This window comes from Mercenaria mercenaria, chromosome 4 (assembly GCF_021730395.1).
Source record: "Mercenaria mercenaria strain notata chromosome 4, MADL_Memer_1, whole genome shotgun sequence".
Lineage (NCBI taxonomy): Eukaryota > Metazoa > Mollusca > Bivalvia > Venerida > Veneridae > Mercenaria > Mercenaria mercenaria.
In genome coordinates this window covers 64,764,095-64,779,079 of record NC_069364.1, presented here as the reverse complement: position 1 = coordinate 64,779,079, position 14,985 = coordinate 64,764,095, and the positions used below count along the sequence as shown (strand labels likewise).

General features: G+C 34.6%; 1 protein-coding gene across 1 annotated transcript in view; it reads left to right on the top strand.

Moving 5' to 3' along the window:
* Positions 1 to 302: 302 nt before the first annotated feature.
* Positions 303 to 14,985, top strand: part of LOC123552041 (fibronectin-like) — a 55,835-nt gene continuing 41,152 nt past the window's right edge. The window contains exons 1-3 of the mRNA XM_053542246.1: positions 303 to 504; positions 12,250 to 12,399; positions 12,938 to 13,078. Of these exons, the coding sequence (XP_053398221.1) occupies positions 303 to 504; positions 12,250 to 12,399; positions 12,938 to 13,078 (493 nt within the window). The remainder of the gene's footprint in view (positions 505 to 12,249; positions 12,400 to 12,937; positions 13,079 to 14,985) is intronic.

The following is a 14,985-nucleotide window of genomic DNA, read 5'->3' as shown; positions in this document are numbered from 1 at the left end:
AGAAAAGCAGTATGGAGTCTCACACTTTATAAGTCATCGCACCATAAAATAGAAAAACGTAGCGATTAACTGTAGCTTCTTTCAAGAAGCAGTCAATGCAGTAGACGCAACTGAAGAAAACACAATTGATACTAAAAATGAAAAAGAACTAAGCTTCCAGGATCAAAGAAAAATAACAAATGTACTGCATACCCGAAAGAAAAAGAAAGTTCCGACAGTCGTCCACGGGAACCTCAAGTCACCAACCAAGTCTGCAAAACTGAAAAGGCCGTCTGAAATCAGTCTTCAAATTAAACCAGAAAATGCAAATAAAATCAAGTTCAAAGAAATCTGTTCCCAAACCTGTTGAAAGAAATTCACCACTGCCTGGAACATCTGGCCTGAACCCGAACACCACAAGTGGCATACCAGTGAACACCGATTCGGACATTGACAGTAGTGTCGAGGATGATGGAACGGACAATTGTGTTGTGTGCAAAAAAGGCTCACCAGATGCCTTCACATGTGCTTACACTATTGAAATAATGAAGTTGGGGTAGATGTGACTTTTGCTCAGGATGGGTACAGCTATAATATTGTAACCCAGTGAGAGTTTTGAGGTGGGGTGACACATTCATTTTTCCATTATGTGACAGGGAACCTTAAATGCAAGAAAATAGCTTTAAATATTGGACAGTAGTGCAAAAGAAACCTATCTGTAATTATTAAAGTTGAAAAAGTAAAATGTTATAATTTACCTTATTATGATGTAAAAACTGTTAAACATGTTTTGTGCAGTAATATGTAGTATTCTGCCCTGCGCTAGATTTTTCTGCCATCTGATTTGCTAATATTTAGTTCCACGGTAATAGATATATTGATTAAACAAAGATGGCGGCCCACATAGACATTTTTTAGGCTCGGTAGTTGTCAAGTTTTAGAATTTATTTTGGAATATTTGTACTTTATTTATAAATAAACGTGTTGTAATGTTATGATAAATCATTATTAGCTCACCTGTCACAAAGTGACAAGGTGAGCTTTTGTGATCGCGCATTGTCCGTCGTCCGTGCGTAAACTTTTGCTTGTGACCACTCTAGAGGTCACATTTTTCATGGGGTCTTTATGAAAATTGGTCAGAATGTTCATCTTGATGATATCTAGGTCAAGTTTGAAACTGGGTCACCTGCGGTCAAAAACTAGGTCAGTAGGTATGAAAATAGAAAAACATTGTGACTTCTCTAGAGGCCATATTTTTCATGAGATCTTCATGAAAATTGGTCAGAATGTTCACCTTGATGATGTCTAGTAAAGTTCGAAAGTGGGTTATGTGCCGTCAAAAACTAGGTCAGTAGGTCAAATAATAGAAAAAAGCATTGTGACCTCTCTAGAGGCCATATTTTTCAATGGATCTTCATGAAAATTGGTCAGAATTTTTATCTTGATAATATCTAGGTCAAGTTCAAAACTGGGTCACATGAGCTCAAAAATTAGGTCACTATGTCAAATAATAGAAAAAAACGACGTCATACTCAAAACTGGGTCATGTGGGAACAGTTGAGCGATTCAGGACCATCATGGTCCTCTTGTTTTATGTTCTCCATGACCTTGGTTTATATCGCGAGCCTAATAAATAAGATTCCCGGAAATTGATGTACTCAGTAAAGATGTTAATTTGTAGATACTTGTCATCCTGTCAAAGGATGTTTTGCACACCCGGAAGTGTGCCTACTTTCGCCGGATGTGTGTCTGATATCGATAACACCATCACATTTGAATTGAAAGGAGCAAAAACAAAACTAAAGTGGTTGTATTCTTCTGAGGAAAAAATAGAAATAAGTTATCTTTTACTTTTAATAACAATGAACTAGAAATTGTTGATGACTCTAGTTAGTATACTTAGGAGTAATATTTAATTACAATGGTAGCTTTCATAAAACAAAGAAGCATTTGTGTTAGCAAGCAAGAAAAGCAATGTTTGGCTTACTTAAGAAATGTCGTAAACTACCGTTAGGAATTGATTTGATTTTACATTCATTTGAAACAATAGTTAGTCCTATCTTGTATGGAAATGTGTGTGGGTCTGTGAAGACCTTAGTATTGTATGCAATTTTTAGATGAAGTTTCTAAAATTGCTACTAAACGTTAAGAAATCTACGCCTAATAATATGGTACTTGGTAAACTTGATTGCAGTTTTTAAGAGTAGGGTTTTTGTACCCCCCGACAACAAAGTTGTAAGGGGGGTATACTGGTTTCAGGTTGTCTGTCTGTCTGTCTGTCCGTCTGTCCGTAGACGCAATTTTGTGCGCACCATCTCTCCTTATCCCCATGACAGAATTTAATGAAACTTCACACAAGTGATCAGTACCAACAGTAGTTGTGCATGGGGCATGTTAGGTTCTTTTAGAAAAAAAAAATTGCAGAGTTATGGGACTTTGTTTTTTTGTTACTATACTATATACATAGACACAATCTTGTGCGCACCATCTCTCCTCATCCCCTTGACACAATTTAATGAAACTTCAAACTAGTGATCAGTACCAACAGTAGTTGTGCATGGGGCATGTTAGGTTCTTTTTGAAAAAAAAATTGCAGAGTTATGGGACTTTGTTTTTTTGTTACTATACTTTATACATAGACACAATCTTGTGCGCACCATCTCTCCTCATCCCCTTGACACAATTTAATGAAACTTCACACAAGTGATCAGTAACAACAGTAGTTGTGCATGGGGCATGTTAGGTTCTTTCATAAAAAGTTTTTGCAGAGTTATGGGACTTTATTTTTTTGTTACTATACTATATACATAGACACAATCTTGTGCGCACCATCTCTCCTCATCCCCTTGACACAATTTAATGAAACTTCACACAAGTGATCAGTAACAACAGTAGTTGTGCATGGGGCATGTTAGGTTCTTTCAGCGACAAAAATTGCAGAGTAATGGGACTTTGTTTTTTGTTAACATACTATGGGACTTTGTTTCTTATTAACATACTATGTACATACAGTCTGCATGTACAATCTTGTGCGTGCCTAATCTACTAAACTCTTACACACAATTTAATGAAACTTCACACAAGTGATCAGTACCAACCCTAGTTGTGCATGGTGCATGTTACATCCTTTTAGATAAATATTCTGCATAGTTATGGGACTTTGTTTTTTGTTACTATACTGTATACATACAGTCTATATACATACAGTCCACAAATTATGCAATCTTGTGTGCGTCAAATTGCAGTGTACTGTGTCAGTGCATGCGGGGGGTACATTCATCACCTTTAGTGATAGCTCTAGTTAATTAATGGAGTAGAATTGTTAACAGCAAAACAGAAAGAATCAATATCATTATGTATAGGTTATTATTATACTGGCTAGATTGTGAGAATGTACGAGGGTTGTTCCAAAAGTAACGTCAGTGCATCTGTAAAGTCGTGAATAATGAAAGGAAATAAACAAAGATGCATATCGAAGTACCTTTATTTATTTGTAATATTATCTAAACATATTGGTAAGATATGTTGCATAGTTTTAATGATATCAACATATATAGTAGACATACTGGAAGCGATTACTGCACGTAACTGACGTTATTGATGTCCGAGACAACGTTTCTTACTGACTGCTATCAATATTTAGCCTTTTTTTAAAGTATCGTCCTTGATTTTCTATACAGTGCTCATGTCTGTTCATCCATTTACGGAAAGCGGCAACATACCAGTCCTTTGAAAGAGATGAAAATACATTTTTACAAAAAAATTCAAATGATCAAGGTCCTGGAAATAAACCCCGTGTTTATCTTTCAGATGAAGAAAAAACACGGCGCCAAAATTCACAGGTCTTCCAGTTCTCTCGCAAACCTCTTGTAACTTATCGCAGTCCCTGAAACGTTCATACCACCTATACACTAGTCTCCTTATTACTGTTTTGGGTCCATATCTGCATGGCCTCTAACGGTGATTTTCCTAATCTAAAAGAAAAACGCAGAACAGCGCGCTGCGGTGTTTTTTTTTTCAGAAATCGACATATTTGCTGTCAGCATAAACAAGCGTTAACACTGCATAGATATTTTCAACGAGCGATGACGTAAAAAAATCAGCAGCAAACGGCGGAGATACGTGATGTCACGTTGTAAAAAAATCATACGATTCAGCCTGTTATTTTGAGAAAAATCAGTGGCTGCTTTTGACAGTTTCATTTATGAGCCAAAAATATTTTAGCGTGCGTGCGTCGATATAGCGTCAGTGGTATCTTTTGAATTCATATGCATCTTGAACGAAATAACGCCAGAAATAAATATATTGCCACATTATCAGAATTGAATTTTTGTATATATTGATATATTATTATTATTATACTTAGATGAATAAGCGCGCCATGGACGCTTTTGCCATTACTTTTGGATCAGCCCTCGTATATACATGCCCTGGGATAAAGTTTGTCAAAACATCATTACAAGAATTAGGTTTTGCAAATTTTTGGATAAATCAGTTGGCTCCTATCCCAAAACATTTTAGTAATATTATTAAGCAAAGAATAAAAGTTCAGTTTATGCAGAAATGGAATAAGCAATTACAGCCATCTATCAAATGTATTAACATATATTTGCACATGTCTTGTCATGCTGAGATAGAATTATTATTATTTGAAATGTCTCAAGACTAATTTGCGGAAATTGTTATTGTGCCATGCAGATGCCCTCACGGGGCCTTGTATTGAAAATAAACTGAAACTGTCGGCATCATGCTGATCATATACGTGTGAATTAAGTGATAATATATTTTTACTACATTTAATAACATATACAGTAATTATAGTTTATTAGATTCATATCGAGAAATATGCATGACTTCTGCATCGGAAATATTGTGCGACTTTTGAGCGCAATATTATTCCAGGAAAGAAGAGCATATTTCTTGTTGCAAATCAAATAATATTTTTATAACATACGCATCTACACCTGAAACTAATATATAAAATGATACAAATTTATTATCAAGTCTAATTGAAATTGAAAATATCCTCGCTAAAGTAATTTTAAACGCGACGACATACATGAACTGACGTCCAAAATGACGTCACACACCCGATATCAAATTTGAAAGTTAATATGGAAAATATTGACGTTTAGGTGCCATTAAAATTTAACGGAAGTATTAAATTTGTGTGTAATAATGAAAAGTATCAAACGAGTCACGGAACAAGACACAGAACTGTAGTGACCGGTCGTGACAGACGAGTGGTATCCTCCATTATCCTACGGGTATTCGTGGAAACAATGAAAAGAGTCGCAAAGGAAAGCAAGACAAACTACTGTAGCGATAAGCATCAGCATGGCTATGTAACACTTGAGAAAAGCTATATAGAGCTAGACAAGGCTATGAATAACTACGCAACTCTATAAAGATATTTTCGTAGGACTTAAGTCCAACTTGGTTGAAACTTATTCATCAGTAGTCAAACATACTAAAACGTAGTTATCAGTACTGAAACGTACATTGTCGTATTAATCCGTAGCTGAATGTAGTTACCCGAAGCTGCTCGAACTTAAGCGTAGTACAACGTAGTTCACCGCAGACCCGTCCACGCGTTTGGCAAGTTGCCAGGCGCAGTGTTTAAAAGTAGTTCAACGTAGTACTTATTCGCGTCCTATACTTTTTTCTTCCCCGCTTCTCACCATTTCCCCGTACTTATCCGTGTCCGCACCCCCACAGACCAATCCTATCCGCACTGTACCTCAACGCACGGACATATCCGTATGTATGAATGTAGCTTGACACAGACAGGTCACTGTAATAACACATTTATGTTCTCACAATTGAATCGCGATTACATCAGCAATGTTCATTACAAATCAACAATGATATCCGGAGAGCTTTTACACCCTTGTTATCCGGATAATACGAAATGATGTGATAATTGCTATAGCTTGATAAGAGATTTTAACCAACAGATGTTGCAGAAAGAACGAATGGTGATTTGTTTCCATGGAACTCAAACTAATTTACTTTATTTTGTGAATACAATACACAATATGTAAAAAAAGTTTACAAAAGCCATGTAAGTTTAGTTTGAAAATTCATGAAAAATATTTAGAATTGTGTTTTATGCTTGTAATTCACTGTATTTACAGCTCTACAATTTCACTATCTGACATAGTTTAGAGTAAGTTGTTTACCTTTGCCGATTTTATGTCAAAACCATTTATATTGATCCTTGTGTGAAAAATGGATAATAGCCGAAAATGACCATGGATAATGCCCTAGATGTGTTGTCTTTGAAAGTGGATAATAGCCGTCATTGACTTTCATTTACATACCATTACACATTGACCAGTTTTGTGTATGTGGACATGTTTTGGTGAATGAGTTTGTAACAACATGATGATATGAACTTGTTAAAGATTTTTAGCTCGACTATTCAAAGATTAGTAGAGCTATTGGGCTCACCCATGCGTCGGCGTCGGCGTCGGCGTCCCGATTTGGTTAAGATTTTGTATGTGAGCTGGTATCTCAGTAACCACTTGTGGGAATGGATTGAAACTTCACACACTTAATCACTGTGATAAACTGACCTACATTGCACAGGTTCCACCATAACTCTGTTTTGCTTTTTTTTTTTACAAAATTGTGTCTCTTTTTCGACTTAGAAAGTCTTGGTTAAGGTTTTGTATGTAAGCTGGTATCTCAGTTCTCACTAATGGGAATGGATTGACACTTCACACACTTGTTCGCTGTCATGATTTGACATGCACTGTGCAGGTCCCATAACTCTATTTTGCATTTCTTCAAAATTATGCCCCTTTTTCAACTTATCAGTTTTTGGTTTTAAGTTTTTGTATGTAAGCTGGTATTTCAGTATCCACTAATGGGAATGGATTGAAACTTCACACCCTCAGTCATGAGTATCAGGCATGAGCTGATAAGCACTGTGAAGGTTCCATAACCCTTTGTCCCATTTTTACAAAATTATGTCCCTTTTTCGACTTTTGTATTCATTCAGTTGGCAAGGCTGTTGAATAGTCAAGCGTTGCTACAACCTAATAAGTAGAGCATATGAAACCATCGCAGATTAAGAGTTTTTGCCTCATATGTTATCGGAGAGAGAATTTTAACACTCTCTTTCCATGAATGTAATTCTTACAATTAATTACAGAAATAGTCCGAATGATGACTTTGGATAAAGACCTGATAAAGAATGCCGAAAAGATATAGCCATATTTTGGCACTTGTTTCAGTGCTGGTGGGGGTACCCGGTAGTCAACCTCTTAGGCTCCTTTAGAAATGGCTTTTGGAGTTTGGTTGAAGGTTATCTTCAACTTACCAAGATCTACGAGGCGTATTATACAGTCTTCAAAAATGCCCAGAATTTTCAACACCACCAAACATACCACAGATTTTGAACAGCAGTCAAAATACCATGGTTATTATAGCCCAAGGAACAATCCAAAAAAATGATCTTAGTTACAATTCATAACACCAACCTAATGTATTGAACTTACAGAAGAAGAGGGAAGGCGATATTGAACAAATATTAAGTTAATGAAAGTAGATCGTATCCTATACGCTGGGACCAACTTTTTACATTTTAGTATAGAAAGGCATGTGAGTCTTGTATTGCAGATGAAATTTGGTAGACATTCTAAGGGGGACAACTTTGTAAGGAAATGTTAACAAGTGTGCTAAATTATTGAGTACAATATCAAACTATTATCAGTTAAGGGATTAAGGGGGATGTACTTCTATGAATTCACAGCAGTATTCAACATATTCCAGCAAAACTGTTAAAGTGACATTATTTTCACACTCTTAAAATGCTAACGGACCCCTAGTATACTTAATTTCTAAATATGGGTGTACCCCATCTCCTTGTGGAATCTCAGCACATTTAAATTCAGGCGTTAAATTTACCTGTTCTGGCTTGTTTATTTTTTTAGCAAAATCTAACAGAAAAGATACAGGCGTGTAAGCTTTAGAACCTTCTGACAGCGGACTTGAGTTCTAAAACAAAATTTTACAAAATATAGACATTTACCCTTTTGATAAAATGTTTCAGGAACATCTGGTACTGACCATGTGTATAAAACATTACCTTGGGCATGCTACAGCCATTCGTTACCACATTTTATGAGAATACGTCTTCAATATACAACAATTGGTACCTTTAGAACAGCATGTGCAAAGTTTCAAACTACAATATTGGCTATTATCCTCATAGCATTTCAGGCTTTATCTTCGAAATTTCTATGAACACTTGGGTCAGTATCCATCGACTACTACATATGCTTATATATTTGTCAATATGGGTTATTTGATGTAAAATAAAAACTTTTGAACATGTTCATATCATTGTTTATATAATAACTGAATAATACGAAATAATATTCATTACCGAAAGTCCATTAAACGAGGTTGACAACGCTTTGAATTGCCAAACTCATTCTCTAAAGCAAAATGTACACATTGTTTGGGGCTCTCCATACTGAACAATATGTCCCATATTCAAATTGTTTAGTGCAAATGGTACAGCTTCTAAACCATGTTGAATCAGTTATAATACTTTAAACAATCAGAATGAGTAATAAGAAAATATTGACCAAAACAATGTCCATACCAAGTCTGACATTTCCTCCAGTTTGTAGCATTTTGAAATTATCACATCATTTCGTTTTATCCGGATAACAAGGGTGTTCTACTATACAATGTACATCTGCTCCTTTAATAGTGCGTCTGTCCAAATTTTGCTCGGCGGCAAATTGCCTAGAATATAAATACTACAAAGAGCAGTTAGTTTGTCCAAAATCAGTTAAATTCAATTATATAATGTAGCATTGTACAATAATAATGAACTTTATGCAATTGTATTACAATTTGTCAAAAATACATGCGTAAATCTTTCGATTTGAGGTGTGGCTTCGTAGATATTAGAATTGGGATTTTTGCACGTGTTTCCTGTGTTTTATATGTTCGTATTTTGGGTTTGATTCCTAAACTAAACTGGTTTATCTATATGCAACACTTATACTAGACTTGGAAACAAAAGAATTGAAGTAAACATACATGTTTAAATAAAGATACGAAATAGCGATTTTGTGGAAGAATAAAAATAAATATTCTAAAGATAAGTAATTCATAATATGTCAGTGGATTAATGCCACATCTAAATAATCATTGGCTTTCGTTACAAAACTCTGCTTTAGTCAAAACAGTTTGCAGTAAACAGTTTCGCATGCTCCCATAACCGGTAGGACATGTTACTGCTTCAAATTAGACTGGTAAAGCATTATAACGTTTCAGTAAGTAAAAGTTACATTTATTAGTTTACAAGTAATTGATACAGATAAATTATTAATAAAGTTTAAGAATTTGACAATTAGTATTTATCAATTGGCAATAAGGATTTTTGTTTTGATATTTATCATCTGGCATTAAGCATTTAGATTTTTTAGGACATCTAGAAGAATATCATGGTCGACAGTGTCAAAAGCCGTACTTAAGTCAATCGCAATAAGGGTCGTGACTTCATTTTTTTCATAACACTTAGATCATTGACCAAACGAAGTAGCGCAAATTCACAGGAGTGGTATTTCCTATATGCAGAATGGTTCTTAGGCAAAAGACAGTTTTGAATTACATGTTTGTTTAATCTGTAAAGAACAGCTTTCTCAATAAGGTTTGATAGATATGATAAATTGCTCACTGGATGATAATTGGAAAACTCTAGTACAAGACCTGCTTTTTAAGCAGAGGTCTAACAACTGCTTGTTTGTATTTCAAAGGGAAAACACCTTCTTGTAACGAGAGATTCACCAATTTAGTGATACTAAAGAAAAGTTCATCTACATGTGATTTCAGAATACGTGTTGGCAAAATATCTAATTCTGAAGACGTAGTATTTAATTCATTGAAGAGAATTTGTCTTGAGTCAATGTAAATTTGTTTAAATTTTGTATATTCTTTACTTGAGGTTCAAAGTTTTGGTATTCACCTAGGGTTTGACGTAATTTTTGAGATTTTTGCCATGAAAAAGTCAGCAAATATTTCGGCCAATGAATTATTAGACTCTCTTTGAGGCAGTGGGTTTTCAGATTTTGGTACCAGTAAGTTCAGATGCCAATCCATACAGAGTCTTTAGCGTTCACTATCTTTTCACTGAGTGTGTTTCTCTTTTGACATTTGATTTCAGAATTGAATTCATTCATTTCTTATTTATACAACTCAAACTAACCTGTTGTACCATAAGGCTCGGACTTTCTAACTTGTTGCTTTAAATGTTGCTATTTTTTATTGAACTACAGTCTAGAAGCTCTCAGAATTATAGTTTGTTTCCTTTTAGGGGAGCGTGCTTATTCAAGACATTCTGTATTTTCGAATCAAAATTTTTCACTTTTTATTCTGTGAATCAACATTAGGTCGCTGAAAAATTCTGATTCGTTCAAATGTTTAAAATTTCTAAATGACACGTTCCTACTAGTAATAGTTTCTTTTTTAACATCTAAGAGAACCATTACAACACGGTAATCAAAAACAAAAATGGCCCAGGCTCACATTTCTCTACATGAACACCATTAAGTGACGCAGTAATGACTAGATCCAAGCTATACTCTCCTGTATGAGTACTGAAATCAACGTGTAGTTCCAGGCCCATTGCTACTAGGGAGTCCTTGAAGTTTGTAATAGAACTGTTGTTATCATTTAATATAATATATTAAATGATAACAACAGTTCTATTACAAACTTCAAGGACAATTTATGCAAGTAGAAATCTCCCATTATAAGTAAATTGTCATAATGTGGTACTTTATTTTCGATAAAATAAAACATTTAGCAATGAACTGGTTACCAGTCGATAGAGCCGGGGGTCTATACACACCCACCGAGTACCAAGTTACAGTCAAAAGAGCGAACAATCTGACTTAAGTACTTGATCTTCTAGACGAAGATCTGAGGATGACCCATTCTCATTCGTCTTCTGTATATTTTGGATTTCCAATATTGCTATCTTTATTTTCACAAATCTATTTTTATTTGAACCAATCAGACGACTTGTTCGAATGTCAAAGAGTAAATAAAATGTGCAGACAGTCCAGGGCTCGAACCCAGGACCCATCTCGTACTAAGCAAGTGCCCTATCGACTGAGCTAACCGGCTATCTGACACTTTACGACATAAGAATTGTTATTATCAAAACCCAAGGCTTTTTTAAGCTTGCAAACTGTTGTAAGTAAGCCTTTGATTGGCTAGCGGAAGGGTCTTCAGAACGAGGCTTTCAATAGCTCGTCTTCAGATTCTAAGTGTAGCGTAATTGGAGATGTACTTAAGTCAGATTGAGGAGCGAAATATATTCTTTCATCCTTGAGACATTGGCCCACACAATCATCTTTGTTAACAACAGATATACAATTCAGAGTAATGCAAGATACATGTTCGCGTATATTTTTGTATTGATTGCATTTCTTAGGGTGTATCAATTTTTTAAAGTGGACACCATTTGGCTGAGAAATTAATTTATTTTTACCAACGCGTTTACTTCTATGCGTTTTCTTTTTACAGGATGAATTGTGTAAGGTTATAATCCTATATGCCGCAGGTTCTAGATTTCCTAATCAGCTATTGTTCGATATCGTAAATCCAATATCAAAGAATTGATTTCTAGTGTAGGTATACTTTACAGGTGAACGACAGGTAATGTCTGATGTAAATTCATAAAGAAAATTATCAAAAATTGCACTGGTTGCAATCCACTGAATCGCTTAAGCTACCGTAACATAGAAGCATATACAGATGCAAAGTACATTCATATCCATTATATCCAATTTTCAGCACAATCTCAACACAAATAAAAGCGTTATTATGGTGAGATTCAAGAGCAAAGAAAACATGTCTGCCTCATACGGCGACAGTGTATATCTGGAAATCTTTATTTCAGAAATCGCAGATTACTGTTATTATCTTCACGTTCATTAATGAAAACATCGGCTTTGAAAAATAATACACACAAGTATTTATTGTTAATATTAATGTTGCATAAAGGTGAATATATGAACAATGTTCTTGTGGTTCATGTGTGCCTCATAGTCTCTTTAACTGCGCAAAAATAATGTTCTTATTGACTAACAGGAAATATTCAATGATTAAAATATTTAATATAGAAAATAACGGTATCGGGAATTTGTCAAATGTAGATAAACTGGTGGGCAGTTTTCTTCACAAGTTGTAGACCTATCATTTTAAATTGATAATATGTTAGCATTTTATTATTATCAGGGAAAACCCTTGGAGCTCAGTGCAGTACCTCACAACCAGTTAACAAAGATCAGTGTAAAGATTCAAATGCCAGATGTACCTTCAGTGGTTCATTTTACAGGTGCTCATGCAATGATAGGTATCATCAGGAAGGAGGTGTATGTGTTCCTGGTAAGTCATTATAAGATGTATTATACATACTTGTATCATAGTTCAAATATAACCACACATAATAAAGATTAAAGCCTGCATAGTCATTATAATTGTGTTTCAAATTGAAAAAAATGAAGAGTTTCAACTTCATCATTTTATGTTCTGGGACTAAACATCTTGAAGTAAAAATTGAAATTTTTAATTCATTTATCAAGAGCTGCCGTCACAAATGTCTGTAATTGTCCTTTCCCAACACTAAATCTATTCACTTTTGATAATATAAAATTCTCAGTGGTCAGATAAAACTGTTTATTTATTAGGAAATTCATTGTTGATTTTCTTCCACATATGATGGTAACTGGATTTGATTATTTTATTACATTAAAAAGCTTAAAGGGATTATGTAGGAGATTTGAATGAGTTATGCAAAAATTGAAAATAAAAATAAAAAATCGCGCTTTATAAGGGATTCTTATGACACTTTAACACTTGATTACATTGACGTATATAGTTGTATCAAAACTTACATTTTAATTACGTTTTTTTATTATTTCAGATAAAGCAATTGGTGAATTATGCAGTAATGCTAATGAATGTTCGGATCCAAATGCTGAATGTCTCGGTAGTAAGTGTACATGTGATCAGCAACATTACCAATATAAACCTTCTGGTGGTGCTAAGGATGCATGTGAAAAAGGTATAACAATGACCAGTGTCTTTTATATTGTTTAAAATTATATAGGCAAAATGAAGACAATATTTTTTCATGTACTGCGATTTATTTCAAAGCTTCAATATTTAATACAGAATTGATCTCATGGATCTAAGTGTCACAGATCTTTTGCAATAAGGGTTTGGTTTTAGATATAGATAGATTCATTTAATGAATTTCTTTTCTTCAGTTGTTTCTATTCTTTTATTAAATCTAACACCAGATTTTTTATTCCCCACTGCATAGTGTATTGCTCATTGCCGTTCGATCTGTTACCGATTACAGTGGTCAATTTTCATAACATGATTGCCTATGGCCAGTAGATGACCGCTATTGTCTAAGGGTCAGTCTGCCAATGCCAGTGTGATCTTCTGAATGAAATTCTTTTGTTTTCGATACTCTTTACCCAAGATATACTGAAAACGGTTTCCATTAGGTATCAACACTGCTGTTTTAACCCTTCAAAGGATTACAGTTTGTATTCAGTAGATAACCCCTATTGCTTTCGATGAAGGACAAGGTCGCAGTTAAAACGGTGTCCGATCAATAAGTTGAGACTGCTTTAACATGTTTACATGTTACAGACCTCATAGAATGAGTGCATGTGGTCTGTAGATAACCACTATTAGTTAAGGGGTCAGTAGGTAAAAGGTCGAGGGCACAGTGACTTTCAGACTGAAAATAATTTTTGATAATATTTTGGCCAATGACTGGCAGTCTTAATATGCTTAACAAGGCTTGTTGCCTGCGATCAGCTGGAAACTCCTATTTTTCTGGGGTCAATGGTCAAGTTCACAATAACGTTGAGACTGGAAATGGTTTTCGATCAATATTTGGAGAATATTGTATCTAAGTGCCGTCAAACTTAATGGCCCTATTGCCTTTGGTCAACAGAACGCCTGCGTCTACATTATTGTTTTCGGCTTAAGAAGGTCAATGTCAAAGTCACTGTGACCTTGAGATTGAGAATGGTTTCAAATCAAATTTAACTCAGTTACCTTCAGTTTCGCTCAGATTCTGTTTACGATTTCACTTGAAAGGGATCAGACATTGACGAATTTAATTTAATCATCATTTGTTTCCGGCATTTGCTGAATTGTGGAATGAATGATTTTTTTCTGACAAAAATATGGGGATCTGTAAAATGCAAATGCTCAGAAATCCTACTGTACTGATCTCCAAAGTTCGGTTAAAAAACTGAGTTTTGAAGTATTACATCAGAATTCATATTTGTAAATAGGAACTATTTCTTTATAGTATTAACATAAATTTCATATGATTGTGTGCATAAATCATACTGTTGGTTATGTTTAAATAGCACCTTCCTAATATATGCATAGCTAGGCACAATGATATTTTAATAATCGCATTGTTAATTAGATATTGCGATTAAAAGTACATCTTACATTTTTTTCTCGATAACATCTTTCATTGATATCCAAGTGGTGTAGAACGGAGTCTTTGTACTCCCAAATAAACATGACGACAGAAAGTTTGGGCATTTACATTTAACCACAGGCCCAGTATGTCATAACCATAGCGGCGTACATCGACACTTCATACTTGACTAATTCATTGCCCAAAACTAAAATGTATATAGATATGGGTGTGTAGGTTGAATCCACTTTACATTGTTATTGTCTAAGCAGCTCATTAACAGTTATTGTCTTGGACAGACCTTCAAATGTTTGTATAAGGAGGCAACATACCAGGTCGAAAACTTGAGTTGGTAACTCGAAATCTTAACTTATGTAACGACAGTTTATGGAATGAAGTCAGAAATACGAATTAATAAAACAAAACATGAACCTGGCACTAGTGCTTTACAATACATTTAAATTATTTCATTTTTTTCTAAATATTCGAATGTCGAAACAACAGTTTAGGTAATG